General features: G+C 41.7%; 1 protein-coding gene across 1 annotated transcript in view; it reads left to right on the top strand.

Moving 5' to 3' along the window:
* Positions 1-7,905: 7,905 nt before the first annotated feature.
* The window catches only part of LOC105359528 (uncharacterized), a 17,850-nt gene continuing 7,479 nt past the window's right edge, over positions 7,906-18,276 (top strand). Inside the window, exons 1-7 of the mRNA XM_011496141.1 lie at positions 7,906-8,272; positions 11,025-11,488; positions 11,783-12,377; positions 13,285-13,971; positions 14,465-15,330; positions 15,382-15,736; positions 15,816-16,292. Coding sequence (XP_011494443.1) covers positions 11,225-11,488; positions 11,783-12,377; positions 13,285-13,971; positions 14,465-15,330; positions 15,382-15,736; positions 15,816-16,292 — 3,244 coding nt within the window. The 5' untranslated portion in view covers positions 7,906-8,272; positions 11,025-11,224. The remainder of the gene's footprint in view (positions 8,273-11,024; positions 11,489-11,782; positions 12,378-13,284; positions 13,972-14,464; positions 15,331-15,381; positions 15,737-15,815; positions 16,293-18,276) is intronic.

Raw genomic sequence — 18,276 nt, forward strand, 5'->3', positions numbered from 1 at the left:
TTACCGATAGTCGAACAATATCATTAATCATGAATCTTCTATTTATCATATCGCCTGGAGGCAAATGTATATTAACTTTCATAAAGCCTCTTCTTCGATCTTTTCGATTTGCACCTTCACACGTGATTGATGCTAATGACACGCTCCCTTACACCTTAATTGTTTTTATCTTGACCAATAAAAAATTAATAAGAGAGAGAGAGAGAGAGAGAGAGAGAGAGAGAGAGACAAACTGCTGACAATACTATTCAGCCTGATCGTATACCCATTGCTTGCCCCGCACTGTACAAAGCTACGACTATATTTCTCGAATAATCCGTGAATATTTACAAGAAGCAGTGAAATATTTCTCACGCTCTCCTTCATGCAACTATTGTGCAAGTGCATCGTTACGATCAGCAGCACTTTTTGCGCGTGATACTGCAATATCCAGTAATGTGACAAGTGCTCAGCTGCATCTGCTGGTAAAGCCGGAAATCAGCCTATACCGCACTATTAATATAATATTAATTTCATCGGCGGACTATCGCAAAATTAACTCGTGACTAAATCCTCCGTATAGCTTTCGCAAGCCATTATAAGCCAAATCTAGTTGATTTTCATTATTTCAGTCATTATTTCATTATTCAGCTTTATCTTAAGTTTTTGTATAATCCTCGTATTGAAAATTGTTTCAGAAACGGCAACTAAAAACCAATATCTCAAAATTTCTTTACCGATAAAATCTAGATTTCCTGACATTCGTAATGTTTTGAAAAGAAAAAAGCTAAAGCATAAAAGTTTTCCAATGAAAATGCGATAGTACGTATTACGCGTCAGTCTGTTAAAGTGGCAATTACACTTCTGGTGTTGTACTTGCTACAAAGCTCTGCATCGCTAAATCCAAAGTAAATATTAATTGTCATGGCTTATCGTTCGGCGAGAAAAAATCTTCTCTCCACAAGTGGAGCAGCTGCCATAGTTAGTGTGTTCGTCGATTCATGAGTCCGGCCAAGTTTGGATGATAAGAAAAAGAACGTGAAATATCGCGGTCCGCTTGGATAAGTAATCGTTTAATAGTTTAGTTTTTTAACTCGTTGCTGCTATCTGAGAGGAGGATTTTTGATATTTCGTATCGGAGAGCAACGTTCCCTCTTAGATGCTTTAACGCTGTCTGCGTATTAACTTTTCTAATTGTTATTCATTAGGTCTAGCATACAAACAGATCTTGAAATATGACTTGTTGTATGTCGTCGCCCTTGCGTGCTGCAGTCGATAGTTGATCAAGTGCGCACAGCCTTATTAAGCCATATTATTATTATATCTGGAATATCTAGCGAACGTAACTTCCAATTTAGAATTACCAATGCAAAGTGTACAAAACGGCAATATTTATAATTACCTTAATACATAATTATATATATATATATATATATATATATATATATATGCACACACTAACAATTAGTAATAGCTTAGTACAAGGACACTTTTTAACGCTCGGTTGTATTAAATTTTATACCTTTTATACGAAGTCATAAAATATATCTTAATATAAGACAAACTTTTCCTTTTTTTTACGTGTTTTTTTTTTGCAACCGCAAGAAATTGAAAACGTTATTCAGCTCGAGGCCACACCGCATTATGTAGAGATCGATCAATCAAGTTCTCAATATTACCAAAAATTATCTCTCCGTTTCTGCTTGAATTTTATGAATAAAGTCTACGTACGAACTCCCAATATATTTTTCGTTATCTCCATTAATCGCGTTATCCAATGTTCGTCTTATACGTTAAAGAATTCTCACTCGAAAGTCGATGACTCTAATTTGCGTTCACCGAATAAACTTACTCAGATGCGTACACGATGTTCGCATAAGACCGATTAATTCATTTAAATTTAAAGCAATCGCTATTTAGAACGTGCTGTATACGCTTAAGATCTAAAGATAGTCACGCACACTCGTATTATATAAATGCACCGATCCTACAATTAGCAAAAGCTACGGAGTCACACATCTATTAGACTTTATATGCATTGGATCTTATGTAGCTCAACTAAAATCATCGAGGAAAGTCTAGGCATTTGAGAAAATGACTATTAACAAGAAATTCTCTGTCTTTGTTCCTTACCGTATCGAATAGCCAATTCCTTTTCCTTATTATAAGATGCGCGAGTGAGAGAGAGAGAGAGAGAGAGAGAGAGAGAGAGAGAGAGCCATCGTACACACGTTACATAAGGCATCGGCCCGGCCCCGCTGGCCGAACAAACTTACTCGCGGTCGGTAGAGTAGGGGCAGAATGTCGCGATACGCCTCCGTCTCAACCCTGAAAGCGGCCCTTTCCACTTGCGCGCCAGAAACTCGCAGTCAAACCTTGACCCTGAGCTCGCAGCCTCCCCCTTGCTGCTCAGCGTCACGAAACACACCGCAAACTCGAGAAATGACAAGGCGAGTCGTGGCGCGCTGTTCCCCTCGATATTATCGAGAGATTTGGTGGGTGGGTGGGTAGGTAGATGGGGAGAATGAGGGGGATGGGATGGGGTGGAGGGCACGCAATCGCTTTCTTTTCACGAAGCGGCGCATTGTTTCGCGACCCTGTACCGCGTCGTCGAAAGTAGTGGTCCGCTTCCGAGCTGTAATCGAGAAAAGTTCGCTCGTTCGTATATTCTCTCGCCTTACAACGTACGACGCCTCTCCCTAATTCGCCCATCTCCCCCCCCCACCCCCACTTTAGCGGTTTGTGTGCGATTCAATGCATAGTGCCTCTTTTATCCAATGATTTTTGTATGCAGAAAACACGAACGACACTGAAGCGCACCCGTGAAGAATATTATGCCCGTAATAATACATTGTATTTTTTCTTAACTTTTCGCCAGCCGTTCGCACCTTTAACAATTAAATAGTCGATCTTTTTCTTTTTTCTTCTTCTTTTTTTTCTTATTTTTTTTTTTTTTTTTTTTTTGCAATGCTAATAATAACAACGACATTGTTCGTGTATTTATTGTTTGGCTTGCTTTCATTTGCACTACTTGGACTCAACAAATGCATAATATGGGGCATATGAAAATAAGTAAGAAGATTTTCTTTCAATTGTCATAATTACGAAAAAAGATCTCTTTTTCATCCTCATTTTTTCCTTTTCTTGTACCATTCCACAGAGGCTGCAATTAATAGCATCGATTTAGCACACGCATGAAAAACGTGAAATTTAACAAGTTTATGCCTATTATAATCATAATTTAACCTAAACACAAATATACACGCACATGGATGATTTTATTTAGCGCGCATGTTGCGAAGCTATTGTAAGACGCTAGGAAATCAAAGTGAAGACAATATTCAGACTAAACAAAATACACATGAAAACACACCCGCGAATAATTAGAGAAAAATGCGCCATGCCATTGTGTCAATATAATAATCTCCATATTACGTACTAACACCTGTCTGTCTGAAAATTAGATAGCGACTCGGCCAAACGAACGTGTCTTACAAAATCGTTTGAGTATTATAATTGCATAGTCACTATTTTCACAGTACAAGTATTACGATCGCCAATCTACCTTGTACAGAAAATTATTCACGAATGAAATATGCACTGATATATTACTAATGGCTATGTAACTTAGCTGAATTGTTTAAAACGTGCAAAAAAAACTAAAAACTGTACATCTAAACTCAATATTATTACATTTGATATCGATATATTATAATAATTGTTGTTATTGTTGTTATTGTTGTTGTTGTTGTTATTGTTGTTATCGTTGTTATCGTTGTCGTCGTTGTTCTTGTAGTTACAAAAGTATTTTTTAATAAAAACCATTTTTGTCTTGGTCATTTTGTTACAGTTATCCAAATATTCAATATAGTGCTAATTACGAATTTATTCTTGCATAATAGCTACATTTCATTTAAAAAGCAAAAGCGCTCCATACTTAATTTTATTAAATAATGTATAAAGAAATAATAATTATATCATTGGTATGACGAGGGAGGTGGAGTCGAGTAATTGCCTTCTTTTTATGCGGGAAACAAAAATCGTAATGCAGCCGATACGAACTTTGCAAGGCTTCGATCTTATAAGCCAAATACAAATCATCAGATACGTAACTCAAAATGAATTTAAAACCTGAGATAATTGATGACCCACAATGCTACCCAATTATCAGCGTAATACAATCAATAATATTTCAGTTGAATTTAGTAATCAAATGTAGATAGTTTACACTTGACGCTCAATCGTATTGTAAATTTACTGAAATATAATTTATCGCGGTTTGTCATTGAATATCTCAGCGATTAATAAATGTTTCTCTCTACGGTTCTCTGTACATTTTTTACTCCATAGAGAAGCAATTTTATTAGTTGATATTAGCCAACTAAGGTACGGTAAGATGAAGCAATTGAACGGCAAAACTGGTTTTCGGCATCGGATATACATTGCAAACGAGACGTCTATTGATATTCCTTAAACTTGTTAATGCATATTAGCTACTATTTGCATATTTTACTGTTGAGTGTATGTGGTTTTTTTTTCTTCTTTCGTTCTTTCTTTCTTTCTTTCCCCGCAACAAGGACAGTTAAATACGATTGCCTCGCGAGCTCATATTGTAATTTCTAATATACGGAACTCATATATCAGAATTTAATCTAAAGCGGAAATTCTATAACCCTTTACAACAGACCAGCGTCTATCTTCGTTACCTTTAAGAGATTGGCCGTGCGCACTTATACGCATAAGCCTTATTTGCGGTCTACTTGGGCCAACTTCTGGCATCCAGGTAGAGACGCGTAGTACCTGTGGTCCCTTCGCCAGGAATTCCTCCCTTCTCCGTCTCTGTCTCTCTCACTCGCTCTCTTCTCGTCCCTCCTAGCCCTCTCGCAGTCGCCACCACCCTTCTGCGCTCGCTCAATCGCGTTGTTTTCCTACATTTGTTTGCGGCTAATAAGGAGAGTTGACATTTATTATTACTGATATACGTGCATGGCTAATATTCATTGCTCGAGACATTGCTAAGGATATTATACACTGACACACATCAAATAACGATATTCCATAACTCCTTCCAAATTACATTCCTCCATTGCGAGGAAGGAGTTCACAGACAAATTAAACGTAAAGATATCGTACAGCTTTTTCGGTAATTTATGCGGAATTCATAATGAATGACCGTTTGATTGTTTTAGTCATTAAAGTAAAAAAAAAGAGAGAAAGAAATGGCGTTGGCTGCGACGGCGGCAGTGGCAGTAGCGGGGGCGGGAGGGGGGGGGGGGGTCCAGAAAAAAGAAGAGAAAAAAAGGGAAATACATGCAAATTGTTTTTGATGTGTAGGCACAACAAATTAAAATTAACATTTCCCACGACAAAGTATAAAGGCTTATAAGCTGTTTCCACATGAGATCGATTACGATTATTGTTTTTTCATCGACAACTCTATCACTCTCGACCGCGGTATGCTGGAAATTAGGTTTGCGAGAACAGTATCGCTACACAGGCGTTCATTCATTATTAAGAAAAAAAATTAATTTCACATTCTCTCACCCTCGACTACAAGTGTTTGTTTCACAGAAAGAAAAAAAACGACAAAACTCGGGGAATTGCAGTAAATAAGGACAAAAGGACTTTTCGGATTTTAATGGAAGTTAAGAGCCGAGCATAAGTAAGTGTTGGCAGAGCATTTTATTAAGAGGCATTTGAATTGTCCTCGTTTAACTGGAATCGAGCCGAGCCTACTCGGACCAAAGAAAACTCAACCGTCAATATTTAGAAATGCGTGACGTATATGCTAATGTATTAGGTATTAGGTACTTTATAAGCGCCCGTAATAAAATTCTGGTCCGAACTCTCCTGAGAATTGTCCATAAAGAAAACCACGATAACCACCACTTTTATCGCTACTGATCGGTAGCCCTGCCCCTCCTCTTTCCTACCCAACACAGCCGTCGCCCCCCCCCCCTTCCCATTCCGCCCATTCCTCGTCTTCCTCATCCTTCGCAACTTCCTCTTCATCAGTACACCACCCCACGGTTGACGGCCAAAGTCGGCCGATACCCAGAGCGACCCTTGGGAATCCGGATATCCATCGTGATCAAACCGGATGGGCCGATTTTCCTGCTAAGTTCCAATACTTAAACTCAGCTCCTCGACTCAATGCCGACGGCTTAATTTCGGCATAACCGACAGCGCCTGCGACGACACGCAGGCGTATCATCGACGGATAGGTGGCGCGCGCGCCGCATACACGAAATTCGCATACCTACACACGAGCGCTTAAAGCACGTAACTGTACGGTTTTACATGCTCCGGGCTAGTAGTTTGCGCTCTCGTGCGTGGTAGCGTGTCGCGCTGTGCAGGGGACGGCAGGCAAATAGGAAGAGCAGCGAACGGGAGTGTCGCTTGAGTGGCAAAAGTAGCAGATCCTTCGTCTATAGCGGCATCGTGGGGCACCGTCGCTACTCATCCTCGCCCCGCACGACTCTCACGATCGCGTAGATGCGCGCGCAACACTGCGCACACGGGCACGTGTATCGGCACACGAACGAGAGGTCGGGGCTGTCCGACGTACGTCGTAGACCAAGCGCGAAACTCTTGGTCGAATAACACGCTATAAATGGGTAGACACGGGGCCGGTTGATCGCGGAGGCGAGGTGCTGATCGCCGATGGGGGTAGAAACCGCCGAGTGGCTCGTCACCACGCGCGCCCAATGCCTGCGGTTCGCGAATGACAATATGTGATCCGGAGATCGTGATAGCCATGGTGGTGGATGAAAGTAGCGGTAGTAGCAGCAGCAGCGGAGGCGAAGACGACGTCAACGGCAATAGAAGCACCAACAGCACCGGTAGTAGCCGTAGCAGATATAACGGCACCACCAACACCAGCACTACAAGCATCTACAGCAGTAACAGCAACAATAGCAATAGCGGCGACGGCGACGGCGGCAGCGGCGACGGTAATATCGACGGCAGTGGTGGTGGTGGTTGCTGTAGTGGTGGTGACTGTGACGGTGGTAGTGGTGGTGACGACGACGGTGGCGGTGGCGGTGGCGGTGGTGGTGGTGGTGGTGGTGGAGGTGGCGGCGGAGGCGACGGCGGTAGTGGTGGTGGTGGTGGTAAAGGCGACGGCGACGGCAGCAGCGGCAACGGCGGTGACGGCGGTGGTGCCGACAACGGCGGCGACGACAGCGGCGGTAGCGGTGGCGGTGGCGGTGGCAGCGGCGCAAGTGTACGGTTTTCACCAGTGTGCTCGTCCGCACCCGTATGTTTGTGCCCGCGTAGGTGTGTCGTATGCGCGCGTGTTCGTGTCCGTGTCCGTGTATGCTGTGCACGAGCCGAGCCGTATTAACTACACCTAAGCGGAGCGGGTGGCAAGAGGCGAATTTCGACGAGGCGGAGAGAGCGATTCGGACGTGTTGACGTTTCTCGACTTTGTGCGACCGATAGTCGGCGGGCCTATTTTGAGCAAAGCCAAGTGGCAAGGGCACCGCCTCGTCTTTGCGCTCCTTTGTGTCGCCCGGGAGCACGGGGAAGAGAAGCGAAATAGCGACGACGGAGTTCCGGGGGAGGGGGGGGGGGACAACGTGTTAGAATGCGCCCGGAATCGGCCGTCCCGCGCTGATGCCGTCGATCGGCAAGCGATAGAACGACCCCGGGTAGGAGCGACAGCCGAGGCCCCCTCCCTCTATCAGCAGCAACAGCAGCAGCAGCAGTAGCTCCCCTTCTCCGTCCCCCGCCCAGCACGACGGACCCTCGTAACGGCCTCGCGCCTCCGAGTGGCCACGGTACAACGCGAGCGCGAGGACAGACCAGGCGAACCTCCGTGTCCGCCGTCCGTCTGCGAGCGCACGCGTCTCCGACACGAGCACACATTTTAGCGGCGCTCACGTACGCGCGCGTGCACCCACACGCACGTACGCTTGCTGTCTCGCTCTCGTCCGCCCGTAGTCTCCCCCTAGACGATATTTTATCAGAACCGCTCCGTCTGCCGTTCGTCCGGCACTCGCTCGTCGCGGCGCGTACCCAAGAGAAGGCGAGCGCCCCGGAGCTAAGGAGTTCGAGGGGAGTCGTCGTGTACGAGAAGGGAAAAGGCAACGCGAGCGGAAAATAATGCGCTCGCGCGGCGCATCCCAGCGGTGCAACGAGGTCGTCCAGCGACAAGGTCGTCTCCTCCTCGAGCGGATCGCGCCCTCGTCATCGAGGAGACACTGACAGCAGTGGCGGAAGGAGATCCGGCCGTGCTCGCGCGCGACCGCGCCGACAGCGGGGCACGGACACGAGTCGAGCCCGTCGAGAGGTAAGCCCCCGCGTACCGCCGATTCCGGGTCGAGCAAGAGCAGGCAGCAAACAGGTTGCCGAAGCAGCAGCGTGTAATGACGGACGGGAATTATAACGAGAGGGAGGAGAGGAGCAAGTCGCGCGTGATCAGCGCCCCGATGTCGAAGCTGCGGTCGACGTTGACGGCTTGTACAAACTTGTCACGGGCTCTTGATCCATTCTTCTCCTTCTCCTGCTCCTCCTCCTCCTCTTCCTAACATCACCATCACCACCACCACCTCCGCCACCACCACCACCACTGCCAGAACCACCACCACCACCACTGGCAGCATCACCACTACTACCATTGCTACTACCACCTCCACCTCCACCTCCACCGTCACTACCATCATCATCATCGTCGTCGTCATCATCATCCTCTCCACCCCCTCCGACAATGCGAGCGCGCGCAATTGACGTTATAATGAACTTTAATTGCCCAGCTCGTTTCTCGTTAATTAGTTTCTGTGCTCTCGACGGGGGTCTGCGTGCTCTTGCTCGCTGATTACGTACCTACCCGAACGATGCTCCGGTTTCGTTATTGTACGCTATTAGTGTATTTTCTAGTGCTAGAAAACATGCACGCACGCCCGAGTTACCGAACTCAAACATGAATATATCTCTTACGTTCCTTACCCCACCCCATCCTCTATCTATTAGTCTGTCTATCTATCTGTCTATGTATCTCACTTGCGCGCTCTCTATATATTCCTGCCTTGGGAGCCTTCATCCACCCCACCCCCACCGCCACCCCCTTCCCCCAACCCGCTCTCCGTCCCGCCAACCCTTCCCCGCTTTCACTCATCGCTCTGTATAATCTGTTGGCTCGTTCTCACACGCACTCGCTTGCTCTTTCACTAACTCACTCACTATGTCTCCTGCTGTCTGCCCGTCTCATCTCTGTGTTCCTTACCTCGATTTCTCTCTCTATCTCATGCTCTCTTATGCTCTCCCCTACCCCCTTCCCCACTATCCTACCGGCCCTCACAACGTTACGCGCTCGCTCGCACGCTTGTTCGCTCGTCCATCCGTCCGTCTGTCCGTCCGTCCGCTCGCTCATGTATCGTAAAAGACATGATATGAGGACGATGTCGATTTTATATTTTTTGAAAGCGAGAGAGCGGCAAGGAGAGCGTGGCGAGATTTCTCTAGTAAACATGAGCTTTTTCGAAATCGCGGGAAGCGTGTACACTAATGTACACGAAAAAACCTAACCTAATGTAGAGGCACGAGCTCAAGTGCAGGAATTATAAAATAGGGTCTTCGGCCGGTTACGAAAGTCAATGATTTTGCGTCAAACACAGTGGGGAGACAGATGTAACGCCCTGCGGGGGCGTATGGACTGAGGAAAATTTGTGAGTGTAGTATGCGCAGAACCCTACGCGACATGGTGAATTCGTAACGTGCGTTATTTGCATAAAGACGCCCGAAGCTTTTTTGCGATGCGACTGATCACGTGTGAGTGGTGTTTATCTGTCGTAACGTCGAGGTTTTTTTTTTGTTTTTTTTTTTATATATTTTCTTTAAACCATTGTGTTTATGTCTTTGTCGTATGTTTCGGTTTTTAATGTGCATGCTTAAAATGTAGTTTTTACACGCTGCCAGTTTATTCTATCGAGAAAAATACGTGAGTGATATGCGCATTTGTTTTCACGGATTTTCAGATTTCACACTTTCAATGCTGTGGTTATAGGAAAATAACTATTCGTAATGTATTGCGAAACTGCTTAGAGACTTAAATAAATTAGATAATAATTTTTACATTGTATTTTTATAAGGAAACGGTCGTTCTGTATGTGCGATGGGAGTTTCGGAAGGCGTTTAAAACACGATTCAATTATAAAGCAAATTGGATGAAAGCTAAATAATATAAATCCATGTTATACGAGATTAAGATACATATATATATGTATATATATTTTTTTTGTTTGTTTTCTTTTTTTTCAAGTATTTTTTAAACAAATAGTTTTTTTATTTTTTTCGAAATTATTTGTTCGGTTTTTTCTAATTGCCGTAGATAATCCGTTAGCACTTTAAATGCAATTGTTAAAATATTAATAGCTTTTATCGCTAAAAGCTATAACAATTTTATGGCACTTTTTATTTTTCTTAATATCATTAAAGCATATATTTAAATAATTTATTGAACAATCTTGATGTATAAATGAATTTTCAAAGCAAATAATATGATTTGGGAAAACATTATCAAGCAGAAACAATTTTCAGAATTTGTCTATATTTTGTTAATCTAAATTATAATTTGGATTTGGCTTTAAAGCTCAGTATTATTATTATCATTATTATTATTATTATTATTATTCTATTATTTAATTTGTATTATATTTTATATTTTAATATTAAGATTTGCAATGATAAGATTTTATTGTTACATGTAAATAATTTAAAGTGCTTTTGTGGTTCGATGTATTAGCTAAAAATATTCATATACATGACAAGCAATAAAATAATATATATATATATTTTTTTAAATAATCAATTTTAAAATGTGATAAAATAACTGCAGCTTGATTTTAATACTTGAATATTTTTATTGTGTTTCTCTGTGCATTAATATCTTTGAATTGTTTTAATCCCACTGAATTTTTTAAAATTAATTATTCACCATGCATCCTTTTTTGTTTATCGTCTTCCTTCTTTTATTCTCTTCCCCCCCCCCTTCTTCTTCTTTAGTTTTTCTTGAAATCTTATTTTGATTCTTCTTTTATTTCCAGATATAGTACCATTTATTGCACTTGGTATTTCCCTTATGCCAAGCCCAAATTGTTCAAATGTACAAGTTCAAGTGGAAAAGACAAGGTAAAAACATTATTTTCAATAAGAAAAAACCATGTTTTCAAGAGTTTATCAGTTGATGGTGATAACTGATAAATAAACTCTTGGGAAGGGGCACTTTTGTGCCAAAAGAAGGTAAATGGATCCCATTGGTCCATGGTATGCATCGTATAATCATCTAACCGCTCATGGAAGCATCACAAGCACATTCCAAAGTGTATCAGCAAATGCGAGTACCGATTCTGCAGTGCACCAATTGGTTCCCGTTGCTGTGAATGCCCAGACAGTGCCTTCCACGACTACATCACAGATACTCCTCCAAGCAGCATCTCCCACAGCCGTAACCCTGGCAGGTCAACCATCATCGTTCAACCCGGGAGGGTTCCTGTCTACATCATCAGCGGTAGGTTATCATACTTTCTCACCTCTTCCTCATCCAACAAATCTAAAACAAACATTGCATTATACACTTCCATCCATAGCAGCTATGCCTAAAACTAACCAAATTTCTCCCTCTGAAAAACATTTCTGCCTCGAGAAGCCAATCATACCTCAGCAATGTAAAAGCTATCTTTTAAGCTAACTGCAATATTAATAAATAAAAAATAATTTTAACCAAGTGACGCCCCTCCACCACATTCCTAAAACTATTAGCCTTTTATCTTCTTTGCTTATGATTTTACACTTGGCTTTTCAGACATTCTTTGAACATCAGGCAACAGCCACATCACCGTCAACCGACTGGAACTTATCGCATCCTAATAATCAGCTCACCAGTCCCTTTGGTATTCTGCCACACGAAAGTCTTGTCACCACTTCGACCGGTCCTCCAGCCGCAACAAAGCTTATAAGTGCCGTTACCTATGATACACCATTTGCCGCACACTACAATAACAATGGCACGACTTCGACTGGAGCGGACTCCAAACCCGGTTCCTGGCCCGATTCGGACCCCATTAAAAAGGGCAAAGCGCAGTCACCTATTAATAATAATAGTAATTCGATAAAATGTTCAGTTACGGAATCATCGATCCCCGGCGCACACACGTTTTTTCAAGGATCGACTGGTTTCAATTCCGATGGTTTAACCGCCAATTATTCAACCGACGATCAATCAGCTGCAGATCCACCCATGGTACAATCGTCGCTGCATCATCAGTCATGCATCGTCTCTACAACAAACTTAACGCCATCTAATAAAGAGTATAGGATTTCTCAATTACCATCGAGATCTCCGGTACCAACAACGATTTACTTAAATGCGACTGTACAGGATAAGCAAACGACAACTGGTAATGACACCTTGATATTTCTCTAATTACCCCAGCATACCAGACAAAATTATCACGCAAAAGTATTTCACGCAAGCACGAATGAAGTGAAAATTCTGATGAAAGTTTATCTTTTTGTTTCTAATGGATCAACTATTCATTATTTCGAACATTAATTACGACATAATAATTGAACATGAAATCAATGAAGAAAAATGAAGATTACACGGGCCAATTCGTTTATTTTTGTTGTTTTTTGTTGTTTTTGTTACTTTTTGTTTACACATGAAGTGGAGAAGACGAGTGCAATTAAAAGAATCGATTTTAGGACTCTTCAGTACACTGAAAACGGATTAATAATTTATCCGTTAGATACTGCGTGAAAAGTTGATCTTCAAATCGTATAAATAATAGGTCGAATGTTACAAGTAAAATAAAGAATTTTTACATATTATTGGAGAGATTATCGAGGCATACAAATCCATACGATCTATTTCTTTTACATAAAATCCTTGATTGAAGCATAAAAAATATGCACTCGACCAACGTCTAAAAATTGCCAATTAATTTACAATACTTTCTCGACTCTACTATACCTACAATTATCCAGCATTCAAAGTAGTCAAAACATACGCATTACACACGAGAGATAAACAATTTGCTTGCATAATTAGTTAGTGAGCAGAACATAATACAATTTAAATTCTCTCATTGTTTCTCACATTCAAATTAATGACCGATCTTTCACAATGAAGCTCTCTCCCATCGTTATTTTTAATTTAATAGCGTAATTAAGCATCGCTCCATTTCCACGAGTATGTCAATTAACAATTATGAATCCAGTCGTAGGATAAACATTGACCAATGCGAAACATCTCCACCTACGATGAGCATTAATAAGCAATCGTCTATTCCTCCTTCCTTTCAGTAAATCACAATGATCACACGGGAGCGGATCAGAGCCACGATAGTAGCCAATCGTCGCCAATCAGCTTCTCCATCATGGACTCGCGTAGCGTTAACTACAGCGCAACGAACAGCACAGGCAAGCAGCAACAGCATCAGCAGCAGCCACCCAACGGCGCTGTCCAGCAATTCCATGTCCTCGGTCAGCAGGGCCAGCAACAACAACAGCAGCAGCAGCAGCCGCCGCCGCCGCCAAGCTCCTGTCGACACTACGTCGCGACAGCCGACACGGAATACCATCATCCCGCACGCTCCAAGTCTGCGGCCTCGACCGACAGTGCCTACTCCTCCAACACGTCGCAAAATGGGCCCGATTGCGCGGTGGTCGTGCCAAGGAGGCCGAGTCCCCTTCAAAGTCACTCGCAGCCATCGCCACTCGCTCACGTGCCCAGTCCTGCCACTTATCCCATGTACAATAGTCCCATGGCTACCATGTCCTCACCCTCGCCGCTCCAGCAGCAGCACGGAGACGTGGCCTCGAGTACACCTTACAAAACGGGCAACGTGCAACAGCAGATGACGCCGCCCTCACCCCTCGACGTCACTGTAACCAGACCGCCCTCGCAACAAGGCCAGGTCGCCTATTCATCGGTTATTACTAGGGTACTGGGTGCCAATGAGAACAACAAGACTAACTACAGCACTGACGGTAATTTGTTACTATCATCGACCCTGTCGCTTTGCCGTTCGTAGTATTTTTTATTTGTCTTAATTATCGCAGCATCAGTGGAATAAATAACGAGGCATTTCCTTATCAAAGTCGCGATTCGGCCAGCAATTTAAACATGCACATTTGCGATTCCGAGGAAGCTTATATAAAGCATAAATATATCTGATAGACAGAATATTCGCTGTCCGTTGGTAATTATACCGTCTTTGATAATCGATTGTTTATGACATTATTTAATGAATACAACAATGTATTTATTATACGTTGCAAAAAGGTGGGCTTAAATATAATCATTGACACGTGGTTGGCATTTAAGTGAGTCCAATTATTTTAAAGAAATGAAAAATGCTAATTAAGTAAATCATCCATTGCGAGTCACGTGGCTTTAAAATCTTTATTACCATATGCTATTTAAACGCACCAATCAAGTGCATTGCATTTACACGATCGTCCAACTATTTTGTTATTTTAGGCACGAATAGGGTACAGTACGAGAGGACGCAAGATTTTGGCCAGTCTAAGCAAATCTGTTGGGACAACGATGTTCGACAGCAATCCAACGATCTAAGAAAATTCTCCAACGCGAATTACCTCGCGCAGGATACCACCGACACGACCGTACTCGCTAATCATCAAATACAGAGGATTATGGGTGTCTCGGATCGCCAATCGTCCTGTTTGGAAACTGATCAAATAACCCTACAAGAGTTGAACGGTTGCCGAGGCGATTCAATGAGCATAGTGAAAAACCTGCAGGTGCTGCAAACTAGTGGAATCGATCACGAGAATGACGAGCTGAAGCAGCTTGAGGACCAGCGACACCATCATCATGTGGCCCTCGGTCCCATTGGCGTAAAGCGGAAAAGCCTCGATAAAATGGACGTGGAGCTCGCTAGTGCGAACGTTGTCGTTGATTATCTCGATCGTATCCCACCTCCCGCGCATCACAACGCCATTGTGAATCAGCAGCAACAGCAGCAGCAACTATCACTCCAACAGCAGACCCAACATCAGCAACAGCAGCAGCAACTACCACTCCAACAGCAGACCCAACAACAAAACGGTTATATCGAATTCGAAAGATGGAATATGGCGCTGCCGCACGCGAAGTTGATAGCCACGGGACCGGGTACGTTCGTTGCTCAGCAGCCGCAGCCTCAGGCGCTGAATCACGGTACGAACATCGTCACGAATACCGTGATACATCAGCAGCAGCCGCTCATAATTTCCCAACACGCGCCCGCCACTGTCTCCTACTTTCCTGCCTTCCACATAGCGCCTTCCAGTCATCAAATTATGCCGCTCCAGCACCAGCAGCAACAGCACCATCCACAACCACACCACCATCACCCTCATCATCACCACCACCATCACCACCAACAACAACAACAACAGCAACAGCAACAGCAACAGCAACAGCAACAGTATCATTCCACGCATGAAATGCACTCGCCGATGGAGATGAACACACTTGGTATTGCGGACCCGAACATCTGCCAGCATAATAATATTTGCATACAGAATTCGATGAAGGACGACAGGCCGCAAGTGATCGTCCCGAATATCGAAGAGGAGCTGGGTTTTTTGCAGCAGGCGCAACACCATAATGCCGTTTTAAACAGCCATCGGCACACGAATCCGGACATTAAGCGTGTATTGAACAACGATCCAAATACCGGGTTCATGACGAGTTACCTCAAGTTCCTACAAGGCGAGAAAGATACATCGCCACCGCCAACTCTTCGTGGAGGTATAAAAACACGTGCAAAATCGATCATCTTTCAATCAAAGCGAGACTAATGTAATGAAACGATTGCATACAGGTAGAAAAACATCATGGGACAGTAGGAAGCCTTACATTCCAGTGGAATCGAATGGCGGTGAGACGTGGAACAAGATCAGCACACAAACGACGACTGTCACGGATAAGGCAAAGGAAATGCCACAGATCGATTACGCGAACGATCCACGTTACTTTCCTTTACCCAAAGAGCGTAAGAAGCAAAATTTCGATTCCAGCGACGACGGCTTCTCCAGCGACGACCAACTCCCGCCCTTTAATTCCAAGCGCCAAGATCGAAAAGCGACGACATTGAATCGCATATGCCAGGTGGACCGAAATCAAATGGCGCCAGCGGTGGCTACCAAAATACCTCAGGTGAAGAAAAAGGGTAGACCGATCAAACCAGGGGGTCCCACGGACAGGAAGAGGAAAGCCGCGGCCGCGGCTGCTGCGGCTGCGGCTGCGGCTGCTGCCAAAGGCATCGTACTCCCACCCGTCAACGAAACTACTAGAAAAAGTTAGTCCGATTTTAAATTATATGTATTTAAGAGTCCATGAGTCCCCAGGATGGGATATCGTGCTCAAATTCATATATTTATTATTACCTGCCAATGCAAATTCGAAGCATGGAAACGCTCTTATATCCTATTTAGGCGATTAGTTTTATTTCATCCTGTAAAAATAAACGAAAAAAAAATTAAAAAAAATCTTTTTCTTTGCTATTGCACAAACGGTGGGTTTTAAATACAATTTTCAAAATTTGTCATAGGAAAAATGTAAATGTACGTCTAAAGTAATTAAGTATTAAAGGTCTTTATATATATATATATATATATATATAAATAATAAATTGGTGTTAATATTTTAAAGCACCTTATAACTCAAAAGAATATATTTTTTATGAGCCGCTTTGATAAATGAGCTGAAAAATTAATAAAAGCATTTATTATTTAAATAATTGCGTTCGCGCGAAGCATTTTCGGCATTATTAATTTCATATTAAAATTCCTTAAATAATGTAATTATTAACGGAGAAATTCAAGTTGCTTATGTGCTTTTTACGTTCTTTGACGCAGCCTGACATTTAAATATATTCTCCGATTTACTTATAAACGATTATGAGTTTACAGAATATGTGTTGTCGTTCTACCGGTAAAGTGAAGTAAATCGACAAATTATTCGTGTCTCCCCCTAAAAAGTTTTGCGATTATTATTATTATTTTCTGATAAATTTTTATATATTTTTCCATATAATTATATATGAAAAATAATATAATAAGAATCACCTACGCCGTTCGAATTGAATGAGATCAGAGAAAGATATTACCATACTCGACATTAATAAATAATTATTTGATATTCAATATTATAGAATCTTTCCCCTCCCCCTCCCCCTCCCCCTTGCTATTACGTTAACACATAATTAATTATTTGGTTAAAAATATGTGTAAGTATTTTCTTTTCTTTTTCGCGCTTCAGTTTCAAAGAATGATTTCGTCGGATAAAATGAAGTATTCCTCGTTTTTCGAATGAATAGATAATTATTTTTAAAAATATCATCGAGCCACGGTTTATCTAAGATTCTAAAAATGAAAGACACATCGATGTATAATAAGTAGGTATTTCATACAATATAGAATTTTTGTGATATCGAAGACTGTTGTTTTTCGATCATGTACATACAAAGTTGATCCATTTTCTTTATTTTATAAAGATAAGGACTTGGTTTAGAATATACAAAATCTAAAAAGAAATGTGTACAACATTTTAAAATACTGATAAGGGTAATAGGTATGAAGTGAAGTCTTAATTCTTAAGACGACTCTAAGAGACAATTAACGTTATAATTATATTTTATTTGTGTATATTTTATATTACACAGAATTGTGTCATTCAATAGTTTTTCAATAATAGTATAAAAAATAATCTTTTTTTACATTAGGTTTTATTGCGAATATGCGTTTTATACTTTAGATTATGCATAAAAAATGAAATGATTTCTTGAAACATGAATATTATCAAACTCTCGCGTAGATAATTCCGATTTCTTTTTGGTTTTAATATGTAAAATAATAATAATAACAACAACAACAACAACAACAACAATAATAATAATAATAATAATAATAATAATAATAATAATAATAATAATAATAAGACGTTAAAATATTATTTACGAATTTTTACATAGTGACGTTAATAAGATGGCGATTTCTTTTTATCGACGATTGCTGTAAACATTTTACTTCTATTAACTTACCTATGCTCTTATAGATTGCATTGTTTCTTAAATAAACATTTATTAACCGTGTTATCTTGGTATGTTTTTAGAATTATTATCTAGTGCCTAGAAACATTGTAATCGTACATAAATTTCCATGATACCGTTTCATTGATTATTTAATATTTTTATCAATGCAAGTTTATTTACGTCTTATTTGTAATATGTTTAGAATTTTTCAATTTACAGTATGAGTTTTTTTATTAGTTGGCCGTGAACA

The sequence above is a fragment of the Ceratosolen solmsi genome, unplaced genomic scaffold, assembly GCF_000503995.2.
Source record: "Ceratosolen solmsi marchali unplaced genomic scaffold, CerSol_1.0 scaffold11, whole genome shotgun sequence".
NCBI classification, from domain to species: Eukaryota; Metazoa; Arthropoda; class Insecta; order Hymenoptera; family Agaonidae; genus Ceratosolen; species Ceratosolen solmsi.